Genomic DNA, 23,761 nt, shown 5'->3' with positions numbered 1-23,761 from the left:
CTAGGATATTCAAAGATGTGGCACAGGCTGAAAATGCATCTTCAAAGCATCCTGCAAGGGTTTCTTTCTCCACTGGGAGTATTATATGGCCCATGTAGATGGATTAAAAAAATTTTCCTCCACTGTTTTATCTTTACTGAAAACTGTGATGAAATGTCTTTTTTCTTTTTTTTTTTTTTTTTACAAAATCGTGTGGTATTCATATACAAAATAAGTCCCATAACAGCAAAATGCACAAAATCATAACAAAATTTCTCTGTTTAATGTAAAAGTAAGAAACCTAGAGTAAAGTGCAAAAATTAGAGCGAACATTTCTATTCTGTGGCTCTTCAGCAGCAGGTTTGACTCTTCCCTGGTTTGGAGGACGAGGACCATCATCTGCATGCTGGTTGCCATGGAGACTCCCATCGCTTTTGGAATCACAAGTTTTGCCTGAAAGAAAACACTCCTGCAGTGTGAGTTTTTAAGGACCAGAGAGGTTTCTGTTTGTCAGCACAACACATACTAGACTAACCACCACATCTAAGCAGGTGGGAGGGAAGGCAGTAAAATATTTTCTAGTAATTAGCGACAACATATTTAGTCTGTATAAAATCCACAAAACACATAAATAGAACTACAAGACTTGCTGCATAAGATTAGGTTGTTATGGCATCAAATCTGTTATCTCTCAGTATCAGCTGCTTCAAAGGAGAATGAACTTTGGTCACAAAACATAAGCATGGCAATAAATTCTTCTGATTCCTGCAGCAGACAGGACTGAGGTCTCTCTTGAGTTGGTAAGGCTCCCCCATAAGGCTTCTGGGAAAAGATGTGTGCATGAACAGTTGATGGGTCTGTCCCTGTCAAGAGCTGTCTAATGTTTATCCATTTAATCTGCACTCCCAGAAGGGCTCTGGGGTTCTTTTTTACTAGTGCACAGCCAACACCTGGGATTGCTCCAAAGGTGAAATTTGTCTGGCCCTAAAGATTGTGCAGACGGGTAATGTGTATATGCTGGAATGAATTTCTGGCTTGAGTAAAACTATGGTTATTCAGAAGATGAATATAAAAAACTTGCAAGATTAAGCCTCAGTTACTTCCTAGTTCTGTGGTCTTTGTGAGATGGCAACTAAAAAACTACCTGTTAAATCCCCAACTTTCATCTGATTTCTTCTTTTGAGGCTGTTTTGTGCATCTGGGGGGCCATCAACATACTTCATTGCAATAGCTGGGGTCTGGTCCTTCTTTTGCTGAGTCTGAGTAGCTGAAAGAAGAACACAAAAGGACATTTAATTGGATTGTATTAACGTTAGTTTGTTCAAGGAGGAAAATATGTGTTGAGTTGACTCTACCTGGTTGATGAGAACTTGGTATAGTTTCAATCTTGCCTTCTGGAAAGGACTGAACAGATTCATGGCCAGAATCCAAATCTTTCATTGGCTTTCCCATAATCTCATTCTCAGTTGCAGATTTATTTCTAACGAGGAAGTATGTGCGCATTTTCCCTTTTCCTTTTACTTCTATTTCTCCTCTTTCAGTAATCTCAAAATTCTTGTATTTTAGGCACCTAAAGTATCAGAAGCAAAATGGCACATGAAAATTCAAGACAATTTAAAACTACTCTGATATTTTAAAAAAGCTGAGTGATCAAATCACAACAGTCTGGGGAAAAGGATCTCAATTTGTGAACAACTGAGGGTTTGTTTCAACTGTTTATTCAAGCCTGCTGTGCTGTCATAGCTTTACGCATACAGTCTGATCAAAAATTAATGGATCACATAGTCAAATACTTCAGTAGGGTGGAGGGTTCTTATTCACCAGTAAACAGAAATTAAGAAGTGAGGCAGCCAATATAAGCTAGACAGAATGATCCCCAGTCATTTCATCAGAGAAGGCAATCAGGTCCATCAAGCATGACTGACTAATTTATTTCACGTCCAGACTTGCTATTTCCAATTGCCTTTTTCATGTGTCCAAAAAATGGCCATTTGATTTTCACTGGGACTGACAGAAGGCTGACCAGCCTACAGTTTCACCATGTCCCCCTTGCCATTTTTCCATGCAGCTGTAGTTTTCTTCAGCTGCTATGGTGCTGACAGTCATGGGCTTCCAGAGCTGACAGCCAGCAGCTCTGCAGTGCCATCACCCAGCTCTCATTACCTCAGATCCCTTCTGCTCCCGTGCATTCTGTAGACTGAGATGCCTCAAAAGACCCCTGCTCTGATCCTCTTCCAGTACTCATAGTTCTCACCTACTCCTTGAACCCTGACCCTTGCTGCAGGGACCTTGAAGATCTCGTCAGTGAAGACCAAAGCAGGAGAGGCCTTGAGTAACTCAGCCTTTCTTCAGGGCACTGTCACTAAATCACCTGCCACAGCAGGTCCATGTTTCTATTTATATTCTAACATTGCAGAAGCTCCTCTGACTGCCTTTGAACTTTGTTGCCCATTTCAATGCCAGCTGAGTTCTCATTTTCCCAGCATCATTCCTATGTGCCCAGAAAATGTTGTTGTACTCCTTCCTTTGTAGTTTGTCTTTGCTTCCACTCGTGCATACAGATTTTATGCATACATAAAGTTCTTGAAAATGTAGTATTAATTTTTTACAAACGTGAGTTTCTGGAAAGTAAATTACAGCATGAAGAGGATAACTGTTTATGTAGTTAATCCTTGATAAGTGTAAATAAAACTGTTTCACTACAAATTATGGTGCTCAATCAGAGAGATTTTAAACCTTTTGTTATTAAATGTTCTAAATGTTCTGTCTTTATAGCATCTCCATTAATTTATCAGTATTTCCAAATAAGTTATCACAATTAATTTTTTTTTAATATTTTGCTTTCTAGGATGGAGACTCTCAAACCTTTGCCTCTATATATAAGTATATTTGGAATAATTAGGAAAAAAATTAAAATTTACAAGCAGTGACAGTGATTTACAAGCTGCTTAAATGAGTGACTAAGCACCATCTACACTGGAAGATGCAGTGGATTTTAGCAGGGAATTGAGCAGGTAGTTTCCATCAGTTACTCACTGATAGGCACTGGAGCTCAGGTGAATTTTGCTGGGCACGCCGTGGCTCTCCATACGGGAGGCGATATTCACCGTGTCTCCAAACAAGCAGTAACGAGGCATCTTTTCTCCAACAACCCCCGCCAGGACAGGACCTGTATGGATCCCAACTCGAATCTTTACAAAGACATAAAACACCCCCCAGAAACGTCACTTGTTATTTAACATCTTTCTGAAAGCTATCCAGCCACCAAAAAGTTCATCTCAACACAACACTGGACAGCAGTAGGATATAAAATATCTGCAGGGAGAGGCTCTTCATGAAAACGTGTCCACGTGGGCCTTGCCCAAAGCGGAGTCAGAAGCAGCTCTTTGAGGTGCTGCTGCAATACACTAACCAGAAGCTCAGCACAAGAAGCAGAGAGACACACACATGCACCTTTGCATTAACTTACTTGGATAGGATTCCCAGAAACTGGGTTCTGTACTCCTTTGGCAGCCATTATCATGCCCAAGGCAAAATTAGCAACTCGCTCTGCGTGAGTGGGTACGGGCACAGGGACCCCACCTACCACCATGTAGGCATCTCCAATCGTCTCCACCTTTAATTGAGAGGGACAACAACATCAGCATGCCACCTGTACCTCACTCAGGTTAGTGCTTTGCTGTTCAGGGCTCTTATCTACACCAACTGCCCCTTTCTCTTAAAAGATGCTTCCAGTCACTGGAAAGCTTTAGCACACATGAGTTTCCTCGAGATTAAGATCTTTTCCTTCACTCCACACTAAAAATTTCCTCGCATTCAGTCCCTGCTCACTTGACCCACTTTAGGTATCAGTGTGAGAGACCCTAAGGAGAAAGAGCTGCTGTGCAAGTGTCAGACTGTTTGCCTTCCTCTTACCCAGGGCAGACCTTGGTAAAGACATGCAGACATGCAAAGAGCTAGCCCGAGGCACAGCCTCCTGAGCCAGGAGCTTCCCTGACAGATGAGTGCTGTTAATTAGCCCTAATTCACAATTGGTGCTAAAAGTGTGTTTCTTATTTGAGAGAGATTTATTTTTTAAAAAGCCACAATACAGCAAGGGAGCCCATTCACTGTTGATTATAATTAAGGGGTACACACCAAATTAAGGAACCTCCAGTCTCCAGGATGTCACAGAATACAGTGTGAGCTAAACAATTTGGGAGCATCCTTCCCTACAACCAGCTGTTTTCCCACAACAGCTGCAGCCTGTGAGACAAATGCTGAAGGGTTATCCTCCTTCAGGCATCCCATTTCCTTGAAATACACTCTAAAGTATCTGATAAATACTTTGGATTTTGTTCCTGTATCAGAAATTTTGCTGTGAATAGAACAGACCTGTTTGAAACAGAGAATTCTTAAATGTATAAAATCCACTGTAAAAGCTTGTTAGACAGTAATGAAATTTTCCAAATTGCTCTTATGAGGCTTCACTGGCCCATTTATCATCAGTAAATAAGAGATCTTTTAGATTAGACTAATTGGCTTTCTTAAAAATTAACACAAATAGGAGACTGGAAACATAATTTAATATTTGGGTTTGTGCATTAACACAATGACTTAAAACAGTTCAGCACATCAATCTCAAAGAATGTGTTCCTGTCCATGCCTTCTATCAGACAGCCAAACCCAGAGTGATGCCTGTAATTTTCTGTAACAAATTAAAAACAACTGTAAAAAGCTACTAATGCAAACAGATACCCTAATTATTTTTCAGCCATAGTAGAAGATTTAATTTAACAAGATTTATTCATAACTTCAGATGTTTATAACCTTGGGCCAAGTTTCTTTGATCAATGTCACTATTTCATTTCTTTCCCAATTCCCTGCAATAGTAATCTCATCCTTGCTCTCTGTACCCCAGTAACTTCCTTCAATATTAATAGGAGTTATATACAGGCTTCAAAAGGAGATATTATAGTGACAGATCATTTACTTATGACGGATGATTTAGATAGAATATGATGCTAATTTATCCTGAAATCTGTGGGCCATATCCTGGATGCTTCAATTATTGAATACAGATTCCTTGCCAAGGAAGAAATGCTTCTGATTTCCCAGTACAATTTATTTGTGCAATGAACTGCAAGCCTTGCCTGAGAAAGGAATGAACAAGATTTGGATTTCACCCTTTACTATTTCTGCCTTCCTAAATATTTAATGAGCTGGGGACAGACAGAAACTTAGGAAGTGCTCTTCTCAGCACATCAAATCTGGTACCTCTAGAAGTGTTAATAACATTACTATTATAGGCCAGCCAGGGCTCTGATCTTCCAGCACAGTTTGGAGACCACATGTACAGCCTAGGTCTAACTGATGCTCTGTGGGGGTTAGCAGGAGATGATACCATTGCTGAAGATCTCCACGAAATAAAGTCTATCTCTTGTCTGGGTATTGTTTATAACATTATTTCCTACCAAAAGACACTATGACATAGTGACCCATTCAGAAGAGGTTCAAATAAAAGAACTAGGCAAATTATTCATGTTGGACAGGCATTTGAGAAAGGAGGGAGAGAGAGATATACAAAAGAAGAGCCACTCTGGTATTAGCATTGTGGGAAGAGACTTTAGCCTATGATAGAAGTTGTGTTCTTGTCCAATAATTTCCACTTCTCCCTGTTTTTCAGTTTGTGTGGCCACTACAAATAGGTAATGTTTTATGGTTTAATCAAGAATCATGCTGTGGTAAAGAGGATTTAAGTACATTTCAAAACAAAACAAAACAAACAAAAAACCAACTAACAAAAAAAACCAAAACAGCAAAAATTTCTGCAGCCTTTTTTGATCAGTACCTACCTTGTACACATCATGCACTGTGGTCAGTCTGTCAAACCTCAGGTACATTGAATTTAACATGAGAACAATCTGAATAGGCTCACACTGGGCACAAATGTTGGTAAAGGTCACCACATCACTGAACAATATAGTGCACTCCTTGAACTCTCCTGTGGGCAGAAAGAACAGTGGTATTTGTAATGGCTGGACAGCCACAGTATCTGTTTGAGACTTGTTTGAAAAGATCATTCTATGGCCTCTCAGTTGTAATAATCATAGACAGGTGCTGAGATGAAGGAGAGGTGTCAATGTAAGAGTGTATCAAATATAAGAATAATTGCATGTCTCAAACAACCCAAAAATCTGAATATACCATATGCAGGATACAATTAGCTCGTTATCCCTAATTTCATATACATGCTCACTAAGGGGAATTTAAGCATATTATTGCTACCCTTAATAACAATGGGAAACATCATCATCCTACATTTATAGATAGCATAGAGGTACTAAGAGAATTTTCTAGCAAAGTCCACTTTCTTTATTCCCTTCACTTCTGACCCCTCATTCTCCTGTGTGCCCAAGTTAAAACCAAAATCTCAGATTATTGCTGAAACACTGAATTTTGTTCACTGACTGGGCAGCTATTACCACCTTTCACCACCTAAGGAACAATTTTGGCAAAGAGCTTCCAAAGCTTTCAAAGAAAGAATTGCCTATTTTTTATTATCAGCAAAATTAAGGGTCTGTGATCATCCTCCTACACATGGATGTCCCCAGGTAGAGAATGGACTCCAGGGCAGTGGCAAAGGGGCTGTGCCAGCACCCCAATCTCTCTATCACCATCTCCTGTTGCACAAATCACACATCCCAAATGCATCCTGTTCATTCACCTGCCTCAACTCGCTTTCCCTCTTTCAGCTGGTTGGCCACGTGCTGGGGAAGCATGGCATAGAGCAGAGCTTCAGTCTTCTTCTTCTCTTCCTCCAGGTGCTTCGACAGGATCCGCAGCTCCTCCTTCTTCCTCTCCAGCTGGTTTGAGAGCTCCATCTCTGCCAGTCTCTGCTGATTGAGGAGAATCAAGTCCCTGGTCACGTCGTGAGGGGCGATGTCTGCAATGTGCATCTGCCGCTCCTCCAGCTCATGCAACGTGCGAAGCAAAGGTGAGCAGAGGTAGAGCATGCACTGCAGGGACTCCATCCACATCATCTGGCCTGTATGGAACAAGTGTTGGCAAGGGTTTTCAGCAGTGTGGCCTTTCACAGGGTGCTCAGCATTCCTGCTGTTAATCTTAGGCAGAGTTCTAAGGAACTTCTACCTTAAATTTCCGAGGAAATAAATTGCTGTGATCATCCACTTCAGTGGGTTTCTGTAGGGTCTGGATGATCACAGGAATTTATTTCCTAGGAATTTGAGGTGAACTTGTACAGAGGAGCCACACTAGGCAAACAACCAAATTTTGGAGCCCAGGAAGCAGTCACTCCCTCATTGCAGGTGTTGGGCAGAGCCCAGCTATGATTCAAGTCCCTCCTCCTCGTGAGGAACCCCAGCGCTCTCAACATCTCTCCTCTCCTTTCCCTCCTCTCTGCATTGTCCCCTCCTCTCCTCCTAGTTCTTGAGCTATTCCCAAAGCCAGTCACTCAGAATCATGCACAGGGGAACTGAGACTCACAGTGATTAAGCAAAACATTTGAAGTTTAATTTCACAGTGCATAGTTTGTGTCCCAGTAAAGTCAATGGCACTTTCCTCCCTGGTAATAGCAGCTTTTAGTTGCTATCATAATCTAAACAAGCAGTTACAAAAATGCCTGAAAGGTAAAAGGGGTTTTTAAAGGTGGGGGGCTTTTTGGGTTTTGGTTGAGGTTTGATTACGATTCTAATTATTATTAGTAGTATTAGTATTATTGACTTGCTCTGTAAGTAGCAAAAAAGCAATCTAGGAATTCCTATTTCTTTCTTTCTCCCTCACCTCATCCCCAGTGCTACTGGATGAAGAGCTTTAAAACTAAGAGGGTTGAAACATGATAGATACATGTGAATTAACCCCTAGAGCATAAGAGAAAGTACAGTTGTACCCATGAGCAGTCAAAGTTCCTTTTTTTGGTAGCGTTACTTTTTTCAAGGTGTCCCTAGACCTTAAATTTTTTTCTGAATCTCAGGAAAACAAGATTTGACACTCATTACATAAAGGTGAAAGGAGACAAGAGAAAATTAGGTCACATTAAAAGAGAAAAGAAGAACTGAAGCACAGAACAATTAAACAAAATGTCATTATAGTTAATTACACCAAGCAGAGGATCGTCTCATATTCAGTCCTCTCACTAAAAATAAAGCAAATACAGTATCTTTATTGCTGAGATAATTTTAACTGGTAAATTCTTACATGTCTTTGGGGGGGTTTGCGAAGACAGAAATTGGAACCTGAAAATGTGCTACAAAAAATAAAAGCACAGAGAACAAATCTATTTTTAATCACATTTGAAACCCAGCCAGTAGCAAATAACTCCCCTCAAAGGCATAAATTAAGAACAAATCATGTATTCACATGTGGGTTTTGCAGCATCAGAAAACCACCATATTTCTAAGTCTTTCAAATAGGAGCAGAGTTGTTGTTTCTGACTGAAAGCCTTCAAAATCTGGTGAGGTGACAGCAGAATTTGTGTACAAGCATCTACTGTTTCTCTAAACAGAACCATCTAATCTCCTCACTGCCCAAAGGCTATTTATAGGACTTGAGTGAGGTCAGGAGTGCACCTCAGTGTAATTCCTGATTTAATATGAGCACTTACACTATTGAAAACAGTGAAATACCTCTTAGCTCTAGCATTGGCCGTTCTTTCCATGACTCAGGCATCATCTCTCTCCTAGTCTGGAAAACAAATTGGCTGTTGATGAATTTCTGAATGCTGGAGATGGTGAAGGGTACTTCTGGGTGAACGATCCTGAAGTACTGATCCAAGCAGATGCCCATGGTCTGAAGGCCAGGTACAATCTTTTGAATGCTCACCCCAGCTTGCTTCACTTTGAGCTTAAAAAGAAAATATGGACCAGTGTTACAATCCATGTCCCTCTGGGTTCAGACCAAGCTACAGCTGATCACTGTTTATACATTTCCCCACACTTAGCCTTTCTAGAGCACACTTATTTCTGAGCAAAGTCTCTCCCTTGTCAGTGCAGCACTACACAGCTCTGAATGCATGCCCTTCATAGCAAGACAAAGCCCCAAGAAATGAATGTTGTTATTAAAATGTTCCTTCCTGTCAATTGTGAAAAACCCCCAAAACCACCTGCTATTATCCCTGCTTGCATTTGTGTAGGCCTCACAAACAGCCTTACAGGGAGCTGCAGGAGAAAATTAGAGATACCAGAGTGTCTTATATTCCAAAATGAAAACAACTGTGGCATAAAATGCCTTGGCAAATATTAATTTTCTAATAGACACCATGGGTTACTTTCTCTTAATGAAGTGTAAAGGTTTAGTAATTTTCCTTTACTCTGCTGACCATACGTGAGCTCCTAAATTCTGCAGAAATGTTCTCTGCTTGTCATCAGTTATTGAAGCTCTGACCTGGCTACCAGTAACGGGTGTAGGACTTTTCCTCTTTGCACATTACTAATTTTATTAAATTGTGCGTACTGGCCTTCTTGAAAGGTTTAAGACTCTGTGTTTTGGCTGATGTGGGCAGTGGCATGAAGCAGATTACGTGCTCTGGAACCTCCATCAGCATGACACAAAACATTCCCTGAGGGGAATGTACTCAGCCTTCTTCTGCTGTCCCATCCTCAGCTTCTCCTTTCTTTGCTCCTGTCTTAAGGCAATATTCTCTCCACAGAGTTTGGAGCAAGAGGACCTGTAGCTTGTGGGAACCCAGGCAGGCTGGGAACCAGCCAAGGGCAGCCCTGAAGGGGGGCTGCAGGGTATGTGTGCACGGGAGAGGAGACTCAGTCCTGCCCCAGAAAATAAAGAGATTTTTGGGTCCCAGTGGGGCTGCACACTGCCTGATTCAGTCAGTAGCTGGGAGCAGACTCAGGAAAGCACAAAGCCTCAGCTGCCAGCAAAGCCCTCAAAGCCCTGGGATGGGTTAGCAAGTGGGAGGAGAGGGGGGAACATCCTTTAAACTGCAAAGCCAGTTTAAAGGATGGGACATGTCTTTGGTATATCCAGGGACAGGAAGGTGACCAGAAACCAGAAAAATTCTGCTCACTGTTTGGTACCAGACAGACTGCTGCAATAAACCTTGCTGGCATATCTGCAGCTGTTTCAGACATGGTGAACTCGATAAATGCAAAGGAGATTCCTATCTGCAGCGATATGGAGCATGTCTCTGTACAGAGTATTTCTGCAAATCCTGTAACTGAGTGTAGACTGCACACAGAGCACACGAAGCAGGAAACTGTAGGACAGTCAAAACAGAGGGAAAGTACTAGGAGGTTTATGCAAACTGAGGGCCCTGACCAGAAGCTTGTCCTACCTCTTTGTCAAAAACCATATGAAAAGGAAGTCCATTGCAAAACGTTTTTGTATCAATCCAGAGGCTCTTGGGATAAACAGGATCAAATCCTCTCAGGAGCTTACCTGTGGTGAGATAAATGTGTAGCTTTTAAATGAGGCTGCTCGTCATAAAACCAATCAGCATTACTTTGTATCACTTGGTGAGACAGGACCCTGTATCACAGTGAGTGAAGACAAAAGCAAACAGTGTGTGGGCCCAGAAATGTGCACACATCTGTGCTAAATGCTCTGCAGTGTAACCCACAGCTGATTAGCAACTGCTGTGAATTGGCTGGGTGCTTAAAACTTAAATACACCAAAAACACAGAACACTAAATGCATGAAATTATGTGGAAAAAATAAGAATAGATGAACAACTGTAGATGTTACTTCTGTACGAATCTGCATATGCCACAGCAATATAACACAGCTCCATCCCACAAAAATATGCACACAAGTGGATTTTAATACATTTTTCCAGCTACTAAGGAACACTTAGTAAGTAAGATCCTAACTTAAAAATTCCTTCCATTTTATAAACATACATAAACATCTAATACATAGAGGTAAGAACAGGGATTACTAGATTAGCAGTAGACTTTTGGTAGTGGAGGATTTAATTTGGCTTTCAAAATTTACTACAGTTGATAATTTTGGAAAGAAGTAGTATCTACCAAATTAAAAAACCACGCTTTTAAATTCAGCATCTTATACGAAGTGACATGAGAATGAATTCATCACACAATGGCATTTTATAGAAGAACAATTTTCAGATGAAAGCCCTGTTTAAGAGACAAAAGTGACAGGTCATATTCCATTTAAGTATCTGTCATTACTAAGCATGCTTATTATCTGCAATTTTTCTTTGATCAGCAATGTCAAACTGAAAGAAACGTAACCAGAAACATTTTGAAAAGTTGCAGAGGAAATATAAATGGTAACTTTAAAATGGATGGGTGGGTGGGGATAGGGAGGCTTACTGACTTTCTAATTGAAGAGACTCAGAAATGATGACGAGCTCCCTCTGAATGATCTCTCACCTTTTCCTAATGTGATTATTCCTCTTAATGTTCTCCAGTGACTCTTCTTAACAGGACAAACAGAGTTCCCTCTGTCTCCAGTTGCATTCTTGGCTTTTTCAAGGTCCTGTTGAAATAAATCCAAAGGGAAATTTCTAGGGTGTTTTTATTTTAAATATATTTTAGTAATATGGTGATAATGAATATTAAAATACCTCTTTATTCAGTTGGTTCTCAATTTGTTTTTCAGAGTCAACAAGACATTGAGATGAGGAAGAAAATTCATTTCTTTCCTTGGATGGAAAGAGAGGGTTTTGAGTGACAAGAAAAACAATATGTTCTTTTTTCCCAGTTCTTTCTTCTTCTTCTTCTGTTTGATTGACTATTTTCATTGAAATCTCAATGTTAAAAAAATCCAGGGCTGCTGCACCGATGATTCCTGAATGGGAAACAAAAGACAAGGTATTGCCAAGAACAAAACCTTTTCAATTCCTGTTTTAGAGGGCCCACAGTGGAATTTCACTGTTTCAGAAATCACTTTTCCAAGGGACTCTGGAAGAAGAAAGCAACACCTGTCGTTCTTGCTACTGTTGCAATGATGAGAATATGCACATAGGAGGTCAGCTTTAAAGTTACTGCTGCCTTTGCCTTGGCTGAAGACAAATGCTGATTTTCACTAGGAGTAGATCAGCAGGATATCTGAAGAATGTGTTCAAGTAGGCATAGAGCAATAATATGAATTTCCATCAACCCAAAGAGTGCAGGGAGTCTAAAAAGATTCTGCTTTACAATCTATTTCAGTCATTGAAGAATATTATATTTTGAAAGGAAGGAAATATCTTTCATGCAGATGCACAATCAGTTCTCTCATTCTGGTTATGTTTTAGGCAAAAGAATGGACATCAAAATGACATCAAAAGCTCTTTCTGAAATTCCAAATAATTCTGTGCTTTCAATATCAAATAAGTTTTGGCAAAGGGGGATGTTTTGATGAACTTCTAAATTCAGCATCATTTATGAAAGAAAGGAACATGATCATCTCTTACAGACCTCTAGCTCCCTAATGCTTGCACAAGTACAGCTCTGGAAATTGTGGAAAATGCTGGTAAAAGATTCAGTTTGGAGCAGGGTTCAGTAGGAGTTTTACAGACTGGATGTTCTACAGGGTGGATGAATGTCTTCAACTCAACTAGAATTTCTACTTCACTGTAATTTAAAAAGCACGAGTCATTGAAAATTAATAAACAGACACAAATACACACCATGAGCTTATTTTTTCTTCCAGGGAGGGAGTTCTGTATAGCAAGAATGGACATTTATGGCCTGGCTTGTCATACAATAAATTTTGATGAGCTACTGGGAGCTAGGAGTGATAAGGCAGTAGGGGAATCCTGAGTTCAGGTGTCTGGGCACCAAACTCTACCAGGCTTCAATTCCATGGCCAGGCCTCATCTAAAAAAAAGATACTGAACTCTGAGTGCATCTGCAAATTTATGATTAGTCTGTACATGCATTGCATTGATATGCACTCTGCATTTAGTCTCATTACCTGGCACAATATGGCACAGACCTCTTCTGTCTGAATAGTAATGTAAATGCATTGACCCATCTTCATTCTTTTCTACTCTAAAAGATGGTGCATTCATCTCCTGAGGAAATAAAACAAACAAAACCAAGACCTTAGTATCTTTTTTTCTGAAAAAGTCTACAGATGAATTCCACTTATACAAAATCATCTCATGCCTTAATAACATGAACTGTAATACAAATAAATTGAAAAACAGAAAATTAAATATTCTCACCTGAGAAGAAAAATCTGCTATGCATTAGAGCCAATGTAGTAAATAATGCCTAATGTTGAGGACTAGTGTAAACCAAACATTTTTAGAAATTGTCCTAACATTTGGAGTAATCTGTTTCAGAACACAGCAGAAGAGAACATGCTCTGGTGATTTTTTTTTTCATTATTTATTCACACCTATGAGATGCTGTTCCTTGTGTTAGGAACTCTGTCAGAGTGCATCCATACCTGCTCAGCAGTTACTACTCAGACTTGCCTGGTAAGAAAGGGACAGGTAGCTGTGCAAGGCATCCAGGTTCTCTATGAACTCGTAGAGATTTCCACCCAGTGTCCTCAGCATGTGGTCATAGCCTGAGCGCTTACAGAATTCAAAGAAATACTTTCCAAACTCCCTCAGAACAATGTCAGCAGGAACACCTGGCAAAAATAAAGATACCTTAAGGAATAAGAAAGGTTTGGAAGTTCTTGCAATGTTGTCAGGTGGATTAAGACTGAAGGTATAAAATTTGCAGTGTAGGGAAGGCATTCCCAAGGGCACAAGGGACAAAACCTGGGCTGCAGTCTCAGGCTTGACCCAGGATGATCCATTTTTGAGGCATGCCAACACATACCTAATACTTTGCAGGCTTTGTCGACAAGCTGCATTGTGATCTCATCTTTGTAAACCTCAAAAGTCAAGAAAGAATCCTGGACTCCAGCCTGCAGCCTAAAAGAGAGAAGACAATATTCTTGTCTCAGCAGTGCTGTACATACAACATGCCTGGGTGACCCAACTGGCATTCCTTAAGTACTGTTTGCTGTGAATGCACTCCTTAACCTCCCTCAAGTGTTACATATGACTTCACCTAATGGTGTAAATTTAATATTAAATTGCTTTAAATTAATTAAATTGCTTTAACATGGCTGAGTGGTGGTGTCCACCTCACCATTTGTGCTATTTCACATTATGGTTTTACAGTAAGTTCCTTTAAGGATTAAGACATTATACTGCAGGGCGCTAGAGCAAGTGGAGTTTTAGTTTATCTTCTGGTTAGTTTGCTGTTCAATGTGCCCACAACATCAAGCTCTTGGGGCTTCCCAAATCTGCTCTTTTCTTTTTATATTGGCTTCAATGGATGAGAATATATGGTGGATGGATTATATGGCATCTGAGTATCATCTGTTTTTCTTGGAAATACCATATAGTCCACAAAAACAAGACAAAACCAGAGGTGATACAAGGCCAGATTGAATGGGACTTGGAGCATCCTGGTCTAGTGGAAGGTTCCCTGCTCACGGCAGGGGGATTGGAACCGGATGGTCTATGATGCTATGATTTAGCTGCTCTTCTGAGTACTGGAATTAAACTGACTTTATATTAAGGATGACATCTTTTCAGCATAATTACTTCTTGATATTGTCACAGTGAGCCAGGGAGTCTATTGCAAAATTGTGTAAAAGACTAAATGTCATCTTTAATTATCTGATATGACAAATTAATTGGGACAAATTAGTATCAGAGGATGAAGTGTTACAAGGCAAACTCTTGCTTTTGCCCTGTTAGTTACTCCTAAGAATAATTACTTGAGCTACACATCAGCTTCTATTTACCAATAAGAAATTATATCCTCTGCTGCTGAATTCCTGAGCACTTTCTTTCAATGCACTGCATTTATTGGGAACACATTACCTTAACTTTTCCCATGTTTCTTCACCGTACTTTTCAACCACCAAAGACTTCAGGCACGTGTTTATAAATCCATACTGGAAAAAGCAAATATATGAACACGGAAAAGATGGTTTTTCAAACACTGCCCCAACACATCACCTTTTTGTATTTCAGATTCCTCTGCTAATTTTATATTGCAAGAGAAAAAGTAATGATGCTTGACGGCCTAAAGAGAAAGTAATAACGTTGGGCAGCCATTGTATCTCTCAGTGAGCACAGGAGCGTTTCGCAAGCGTTCAGCACGAGAGAGCGAGCACCAGCGGTGTTTTACAGAGCAGCAGCCGAGCCAGGGCGGGCCGGTGCCCGGTGCGGTGGCTGCGGCCGGAGCTGGGCACAGCAGCCCCGCATGGCCCTGCAGCATCCCCGCATGGCCCTGCAGCCCCGCATGGCACAGCATCCCCGCATGGCACAGCAGCCCCGCATGGCCCTGCAGCCCCGCACTGTCCCTTCAGCCCCGCACTGTCCCTGCATCCCCGCATGTCCCTGCATCCCCGCATGGCACAGCATCCCCGCATGGCACAGCAGCCCCGCATGGCACAGCAGCCCCGCATGGCCCTGCAGCCCCGCACTGTCCCTGCAGCCCCGCACTGTCCCTGCATCCCCGCACTGTCCCTGCAGCCCCGCATGTCCCTGCAGCCCCGCACTGTCCCTGCAGCCCCGCATGTCCCTGCAGCCCCGCACTGTCCCTGCAGCCCCGCACTGTCCCTGCATCCCCGCACTGTCCCTGCAGCCCCGCACTGTCCCTGCATCCCCGCACTGTCCCTGCAGCCCCGCACTGGCGCTGCCGCAGCCGCCGTCACTCGGCCGAGCCGCGGGCGCTGCGCTTCTGCCTCCGCCCCGCCGGAGCTGCTCCGGGGACCGGGGGAACGCAGAACGGGCGGCCCGAGCGGGGCTCTCGGGGCGGCAGCAGCGCAAGGGCGGAGCGCTCCGAATGCCCCAAAACTGCGGGTCAGCGCCCTGCCCCGGCACGGCGGCAGCAGCCGCTCGGCCCCTGCTCTCGGGATGGGAGCCAGCGACAGGGGCTGCCCGTCTGTCTGTCTGTCCGTCCGTCCGTCCCCGGCAGGGGCTGCCCGTCTGTCTGTCTGTCTGTCCGTCCGTCCCCGGCAGGGGCTGCCCGTCTGTCTGTCTGTCTGTCCGTCCGTCCCCGGCAGGGGCTGCCTGTCTGTCCCCGGCCGCAGCTGTTTGTCCGTGACAGGAGCTACCTGCCTGCCTATCTGTCCCCAACTGGAGCTACCTGTCTATCTGTCGGTCCCGGGCAGGAGCTGTCTGTCTGTCTGTCTGTCTGTCTGTCTGTCTGTCCCGGCCCGCCGCCCCGCTCACCATCCTGCCGCTGCCGCCGGTCCCGCCGCGCCGCCCGCTGCCGGCCCGGGGGGCGGCGGCCCGGCCAGGCCCGGCCCCGCCGCGCTCGCCCGCGGCGGTGGCTCCCGGTGGCCCTGGTGCCCCGGTGGCCCCCGATGGCTCCCGGTGGCCCCGGTAGCCCCTGTGGCCGCGGGCACGGACGAGCCGCCGGCGCTCGGAGCGGCCCCGAGCGGAGCGGTCCCGGGTGCCCTCCGCGCCCGCCACGGGCTCGGCTGTTCTCCGCAGAAGAGGCGCGTTCCCCGCAGCTGCGGCTGTGTCGGGAATTCCGAGTGCTGCCGAGGAGCATCCCGGGGCCACGGCATCGCCGGCACGACGGCAGCTCACGGCAGGTCCCCGGTCCCGCTGCTGGAGCCCGGGCAGGACGTGGTGCGGTCAGCCCCGGCTGGACACTGCCGGGCACCGCCGGGATCATCGGGTCCCACCTCCGGAGGGCAAGGAGCCGCGGGAGTGACAACAGCAGAGGAGGTTTCTTACCAGGGGTTTCTCAGAACTGCTCTGAGCAGAGCAGGAGCAGAAATGACGGAGTCAATAGCCACCCTTACCCGAGCAGAGGAGGTCTGTAGGGAGAAGCAGGACTTTCCATTCCACTGATGCTGAGCTGGGAGCTGCTGCCGGAGGCCTGACAAGAAGCAGGAGGTGAAGCTCCCTGCATGTGGCTGCCATCATCCAGGCTGTGTCTGCAGCCACCCAGCCTGAGAGGAAAGGACAGCAGCAAAGATGTTAACAGGAATGCAGTGATTGGTGTTATGAGAATGAATTTGTGGGGTTTGGTGCTTGCCAGAGTTATCTCATTTCCTAGGTTTATTTTTTAAATAATTATTGTAGAGTGAGATATTTGAGTGATTAGAGAGTCATGAGGGAACACAAGTCAGAATCCAGTATTTGGGGAACACCTCTCTCCCCTTGACAAAGATGAGCTTCTGTCCTCCATCAGCCAAACTGGCAGAGGCAGCCCTGCGGCTGCTCCAAGTCCTGTGCCACCACCTCATTGCTGCTGTTTTGTGCAGGGGTTGTGGACACTGTAGGGGACTGTGTATTGAGCTCTGTGCCTGTCTGCCAGGGAGGGGTTTGCTCTTGCTGTGGTGATTCTAAGGCACTGTGCTCGTGGCCCTGTCTCTGATCCCCAGCCCTCCAATGCTGCGTGTGTTCAGCAGGCACGTAAAAATCTGGGCCAAAGCCCTACACCAGGCTACAGAAGTGCTGATTTTTTGGCAATCACAGCCCTCCCACAGCCTCCTCTAAACTCCCCACAGCCTTTCTGTGCCACACCACCAGTGACTCTCCTGTGACCTCACGGATAATAAACCGGGTCTCTCCTCAAAAGCTGCCTCGTGAGCCGAAGCCTGGTGGCAGCCAGGCCCAGGGGAAGAGAAGTAACAGAAGTCCGTGCCCTGCTGTATTCCCACTGCAGTGTGTAGAGGACTAGTTTAGCACAGAAATATGTACACAAAGCCCTTTGTATTTCCTGGACAATATCAAATATTTGTTCAAACACGCACCTGTTGGAGCTAGCATTGGCCAGCACAACAGATGGCCTGTCTCCTGGTTTCCTCTCCGTGCTGTGATTCCAAGGAGCACCCATGCCTGCTGCAGGGCAAGAGGTGGTCCTGGACCCACAGACTCAACCCCACAGCTCAGCAGTACCTGAGGGGAATAAACACGAAATCATCTAAGAATTGTATAGGTGTGCTTACTGCCTTCCATTTATAAATTAAATTATATTATCACAGAAATGAAACTCATTTTAAGGTTTATAAAACCTGAGTCACTGGTGGGATTTGCAATTACAGTAAAAACTTTAGTGTCCTCTCTTCCAGTATTTTAGTGTCTTTTCTTGTCATTGTATGACACCTAAATAAGCAATACAGTGATTTTAGTAGCAAAGATTAACAACTATCGAAAAGATTTGGAGATGCAACTCAGGTAAGCTATCCAAAACTCACATTAGTACCTATATACTACATCTATACTGTACAAGGTAAATCGTACTGGAATCAAATTTATTATTGCTTTATACCTTCTTTAGTTAGTGAATTGATTCTATTTTTTTTCCAGTCCATTTGTGATTATGAGAGAAATTTGGATAAAGAATCTTCTAGTCAGGGTTGGTTTTTTTGGGTCATTAGGCTGCTCATCCTTCACAGCCCCTGGCCCATAATGTGTCCTCGATCACCTCTGTCATCTCAAGTTGGATAACAGAAACCTTCCAAGTAAAAGAACAGGAATCAAGAGAAAAAAATTATAGTACACTTCTGGTGTGACTAGGGATTCTTTATTCCTTTGGCACAATGTAACCAGTACTTCCTAGAATTCTGAAATCAGCAGCTATTTCTGAGTATCACCACCAGTCTTTAATCAAAGACAACATCCAACATGTTTCTGTATCTCAGCCCACTCTGTATAAAATGAAGAAAACAATACTCCCCTTTCCAATCTGTTGCTGTGCTCTGTTGATGGTGATTCTGGTCTCTCTTGGCACAGCACATTCAGGTCTCCCAGACTATACTGGACCACAGTGCAGAGATCTGGCATTGGCCCAACCTGCCTCTTGCTGCAGCAGAGCAGGTATATTTGGGTATGTAGAGGGGAGGCTGGAGCAGGATGGCTTTGCTGTCAGAGGGTTTCTTGTTTCCCAGAACACACAGGGTGGATAGGCTCAAACAAAACTGCTCACATATCCTCAGAGGCTGAGCCTCTTTCCGAGGGCACAGGACACCTTCAGGTGGAATGCAGCTGCACATAGCCTCTCCTTCCTCCTGCAGCCCACCCTGGCTGATCCCCAAACAGCAGACTGAGGACTGTGCTGCTGTAAAACTCTGCAAAATTCTGCAACATTTCTGCCAGTTTGTGAATAAGTGTGCCCTTTATTTTTTCTGCCTTTGTGGCAAAAGCTTCATTAATTCAGAAGGGAGGTGCTGTGGCCTTGCAGAAAAGGCCTGACAATTGATTTTGTCGAGAGCCAATTTCCCCATGCCTTTGTTGTGCTTGAACCCAGTTAGTTCTAAGCAGCATCCTTGAGTCCTAGGTAGTTCAGCAAAATAAATGGGCCATCTGCAAACCTGTATACACTGTTTCTTCAATTAGATGAGAGGTGAAAACAAGCAATACAGCAATTTATGACTCCTGCTTACAGCCTTGGAGAATGCAGTCATAGACCGTCACGGTCTGTGCATGCAAGGCCATCCTCCTTTTTCTTTTTCTCTCTGCTGTGTGTCATTTCCAACAATGCAAAGTCACATGTGAGTTGCCACGGTGGAGGGGCTCCTCCCATGACCATCTGAGCAGAGCCCATTCTAAATGTTGCACCCTGGAGCCCAAAATACCACAGCAGTAACAGAATCCTTTCTCCAAGTGGTTGCCAGCGCTGTCTCCTACCAAAGACCCCTAAGGATGCAGGCCTTTTCAGCATACTTCTTTCAAACACAGCCTCACATCCGTTGTTCAGATATCATGTGCTCGCATTTGTCTTAAATTAGCCTGCACAGTGACTTTTTAGTGACTCAAAGTGAAAAAGAATCTGTCCTTCTACTGATGCAAACCAAAAAGGAAGTTTTATATATATATATCTGCATTGGTAGGCTTCCAGTATACTTCACACTACCAAACCATGAAGACAGCTGATGCAGAGTCTAGATCAGGAATAAAAATAAACACAGGAGATGTGCTGTTCTGCATAGTTTGGATGGCTCCAATTTTCAAAACACATATTTTAAACCCCCAGCAGTTATATTTGAATTCTTATTAAAGATCCTGGGCAAAATTTAAATGACATTAATATAGACTAACTCTACAGCAGTGAAACTGCATGAGTGCAGGCTTTGTCTTCAAGAAAGCTTTCAAAATTCCAGCTCCTCTGGTTGTTATGCTGAGCTTGATAGGAGGCCATCAATAATATTTTCAGTGGGATTTAATTTGGAAGAAGTCACCAGCTCAGGTCCAAAACCTATTCACAGGTGCCCTTGAGCACGCAGATGGGGAGGGAACTGAGGAAATTAATGATTCTTCCAAGAGCTGCATAGTCACTGGCATCGCTCCCTCTCCCCTGGCTTTCCATGTCTGCTGCCATGGAGCTCTGCTCTGCCTGCGTGTGATCCCCCCCATGCTTCCCTTCCTCAGCACTCCTCCCATCTGTGGGAGTCAGGGCTGCATCCCTGGAAATGTCTCATGTGAAGGAGAAACAAGCCCTGGAGGTAATTTGCATGAAGCCTTCTGGTTAAAGTCTGTGCACATTCCTCTGGGTATTTTCTTTAGCTTGCTTCTTGTACGGCTACTCACATTCAAGAGCTAGCATCCAACATCTTTGTTTTCTACAAAGAAAATAGCTCATTGCTTGTATTTTTCCCCTCTGATTGCTAGCTAATGAAATTGGTTCCAGCTGTAGCATCACTGCAATGAGCTACAAAGAATCACTTGTCTCAGTTGCCTGGGCCAGGCTCATTTCAGCTATAGCTCACAGATGGCACAGTTATCCAGGAGACTGGAAGAATGCAGTCAAGAATAATGCAAAAATGGGTAAAAGCTGAGGCTCATCAATCTTTGGTGCTTTGCAATTGAATCTGTATTGTACTCCGGCCTTGTAGCTCCAACATATGAGCCTATGGAGCTGTTTGGTCACTTTCTGGCATCTTGTTCCTTTGGAAAAGGAACTCCAAATTACAAGGTGCTTGCACCAAATGAAGAAATTGTGTAATACCAGCCTGTGCAGGAAGTGCTGCTAAACAGGGAATATCTGAGGGATCCCTTCCATCTCACCAGTGTCCCTCCCCTGCGATTTGAAGAGAGGGCCCTTCCTGGAATACTCATGTCACCTGTCATCTACTGTGTAACTCGAAATCTCCAAAGGCCAGTTCAAGAACCCAAAGCAGTTTAGCAGCTCATCCCTGATAAAGTCAAACCAACAAACGGTAAACTCTGGCTGTGGCTTTATTTGTCTTTCATATTGTGAGAGATTTCACCTTTACTTTTGGAAATGATAATCCAGATACCCTGCATTGGGACAAAATAAATATGTGTTTAAGACGTTTGTGTTTAAGAGGTGGGCTCAGGTCTCCTGTGGGTATTAAGACCTCTAACTGTTAAATTGCAAATCTTATTGAATATATTGATGAGATTTCTCCTTGGCTACCCTTTCCCACGGAAGTGCCTACCACTGATGCTCTCTTGGAGCTTTGGAGGTAACAATCAGCTTCCTTGTTCCTTGTACTCTTCCGAGTAACATTTTGCAATAAATATTAATTATACAGCATGCTTAGATTTCTCATATCATTATTAGCAAATACATGTTTACTCTAGCTTTCCTTGTTTGAACTGAATCCATGAACTACACCCCATCTTTGAAAAATACTTGGATCCATTCTGTGCAAAGGTGAAGTTCAATATAATTTTTTGTCACTAGGGACAAACTGTTGTATAGCTTTAGGTCTGAGTTTCCAGAGGACAACAGCTACCACGATTCCCAAGAAGAATTGGGCCTGAGCTGTGTCAGCAAAGCACTTCATGAAAAGGAGGAGGTATACAAAACACAATTCCCTTATTAAAGCACTAGAAGAAAAATTTGTAATTTAATAGGGAATGTTAAATAGTGAGTAGTAAACTCTGCTGGAAAATCCAAGGGGAGATCTGTGATGGTAATACAAGAGGGGGCCAAAGGCTGAAGTTCTAAGGAAACCCTGTAGATTTGTCAAGTAGAAGGGCTCTTAGCCAGGAGTTTATAAATGTTAAAGCCAGAATGGTTAATGACTTTAAAAAATGTGAGTTCTAAGGAAGAAATGTAAATTCTAGTGAAGTAAAAGAAAGATTGAAGGCGTGAAGTGCTTGCCTCTGTCCCCAGTGTGTGTCACTTGGTCTTTAGAGGCACAAAGGGATGATGGTTCCTGTTCCTCCTGCACAGGGAGAAATACTGTGCTCAGGAGTGAGGAAGATGACAGATCCTTGCTGGATGTTAGAGCAGTTTTATTCTTTGTAATGGGCTCTGCAAGGGGTAAGGGTTTAGCTGGAGAATTAAAATGACACACCTGTCTCTGGAAGGGTGAGCTGAGGAGATGAGAAACTCACAGACTAACTGAGAACAACTAGCAAGAAGTAGTTGGAGGAGTTGGAAGCCCTGTGTTTCCTCCATCTCTGCCTACAACTGCAATCTCCTTTTTGATCTCTCCTTTCGAAACTGGAGGTGTTGGTGATGATCTAACCAGCACATGACTGGCCAGACATTTGTACTTGGAGGGCAGCTGGATCGTGTGATGGGGGAGTGGCTGCCACCCTGGCAAATCCCATCCGAGGATTACACCAAAATCTCTGCAATTTCCCTTTCAGCCTTAAACCACACACTTCCATCCAACCAACAGTGAACAAACCTGAAAGGCCCAGTGTGTTGAGCTGGTGTGCAGAGAGGACAAGAGCTAAAATCTATGCTACCAAGAAAACCTGAGAAATGATCCCTTTGATGCTTGCTGATGGTCTCTATCTTCTGATTTCCCTGTGTATTTGTCTAGAATGAATTTATATTGTAATGCTGGAAGGTTCTACCCTCCCTCTCCAATCAAAGCAATAGAGCCTAAACAGTCAGCATTAGATGTTTAAAAAGATTCACCACACAGTTGCAATTATTGCTCTGACTTCTGCTGTGGCTGTTCCTCAGGGACAGAAAACACCTCTCTGTAAACTAGCAATAATAAAAAAAAGTCTTTCTAGCTTAGGCTAGCTACTGAAAATGCACTTCACCTTTCTGACCTCTGCAGTAGCCATCCCATAGCTCTTGCAGATTAATTTGGGGAAATAGTGGTCTTTTCTCTGTTTTTGAGCTTGGCTTTGCATTGATAGGAACACTAGATATACTAAAATCTAGATTTTGAAGGGTTTTAGAGTAAATGTGGAGCTACAACTATTTGAGATTTCCAGCATTTCCCTTGAGATTGATTTTTCCTCTGATAACTTGTTTTTCTAAAACCACTCTTTTCCTTTATTGACTTGAACCATCTTGATATCATCAAAACTAGTTTTATATAGTGTCTCTGAGGCTAGGGAGTAGCTGTGTTGAAAGGTTTGCCAGTTTATTTTTAGAATAAGAACATATATCTGCACCTCTGTCTAGCCTGCTTGAATTAGTTCTGCCCTAAACAGATGAAACAGTTTAGTTGTAGCTACAAAGAACTTGACAAAGAATGTAAGATATGTCCAAAAAGCAAGATAAATTGCTCATCTCTGGGCCACCAGTAGGATCAGCAGCAGACAATTAATGGATGTGTGTGCCATGGTCCAGTGTAAATGTGTCACACACTGGGAAGCTGGCACTGACCTCACAATGGGTGTAGCAGAAAGCTGCCCAAATCTGGATATCACTGGCCTGTACAAAAATGGTTTGCAAGGACAGCTAACTTCTTCTTGCTGTGTGAATGCCAGCTTTGCTCCATTTCTTCTGTCATAGCCAGGACTGATGCTGGATTTCCCTGCTGAAAGTTGGAAAATCCAGATCCTGGTCTTTCCTGGGGGTGGAGGGACACGAGGGAGTGTGGGAGCTGGCTGTGGAACGAATGCAGTGGGACGATGTGCACATGCCCATGTAAAACAGGAGCTCTGCTGCAGCACGAACGA

The 23,761-nt window shown here is 43.6% G+C and overlaps 1 protein-coding gene across 1 annotated transcript; it reads right to left on the bottom strand.

Moving 5' to 3' along the window:
• Nucleotides 1-143: 143 nt before the first annotated feature.
• Nucleotides 144-16,173, bottom strand: LOC107208956 (guanylate cyclase soluble subunit beta-2-like). Its single transcript, XM_015638140.2, has 16 exons — nt 16,133-16,173; nt 14,774-14,847; nt 13,716-13,810; nt 13,361-13,521; nt 12,853-12,952; nt 11,519-11,742; nt 11,325-11,430; nt 10,265-10,368; nt 8,604-8,820; nt 6,686-7,006; nt 5,814-5,962; nt 3,449-3,595; nt 3,016-3,170; nt 1,335-1,549; nt 1,124-1,246; nt 144-432 (listed from the first exon to the last, which is right to left on the bottom strand). Exons 1-16 carry the CDS (start codon nt 16,133-16,135, stop codon nt 281-283), a joined length of 2,346 nt encoding a protein of 781 aa, XP_015493626.1. The 5' UTR covers nt 16,136-16,173; the 3' UTR covers nt 144-280.
• Nucleotides 16,174-23,761: the final 7,588 nt, after the last annotated feature.

This window comes from Parus major, chromosome 9, assembly GCF_001522545.3.
Source record: "Parus major isolate Abel chromosome 9, Parus_major1.1, whole genome shotgun sequence".
NCBI classification, from domain to species: Eukaryota; Metazoa; Chordata; class Aves; order Passeriformes; family Paridae; genus Parus; species Parus major.
The sequence above is the reverse complement of the archived record's forward strand: the minus strand, read 5'-3'. Positions and strand labels throughout refer to the sequence as shown.

Excerpts from the sequence above, each read along its gene's own strand:
- LOC107208956 (XM_015638140.2), bottom strand. Across the intron at positions 11,743-12,852 it reads TCTGTGCCATATTGTGCCAG|GAATCATCGGTGCAGCAGCC; the intron begins GTAATGAGACTA and ends TTTCCCATTCAG. Across the intron at positions 1,550-3,015 it reads CTGAGCTCCAGTGCCTATCA|GTGCCTAAAATACAAGAATT; the intron begins GTGAGTAACTGA and ends CTGATACTTTAG.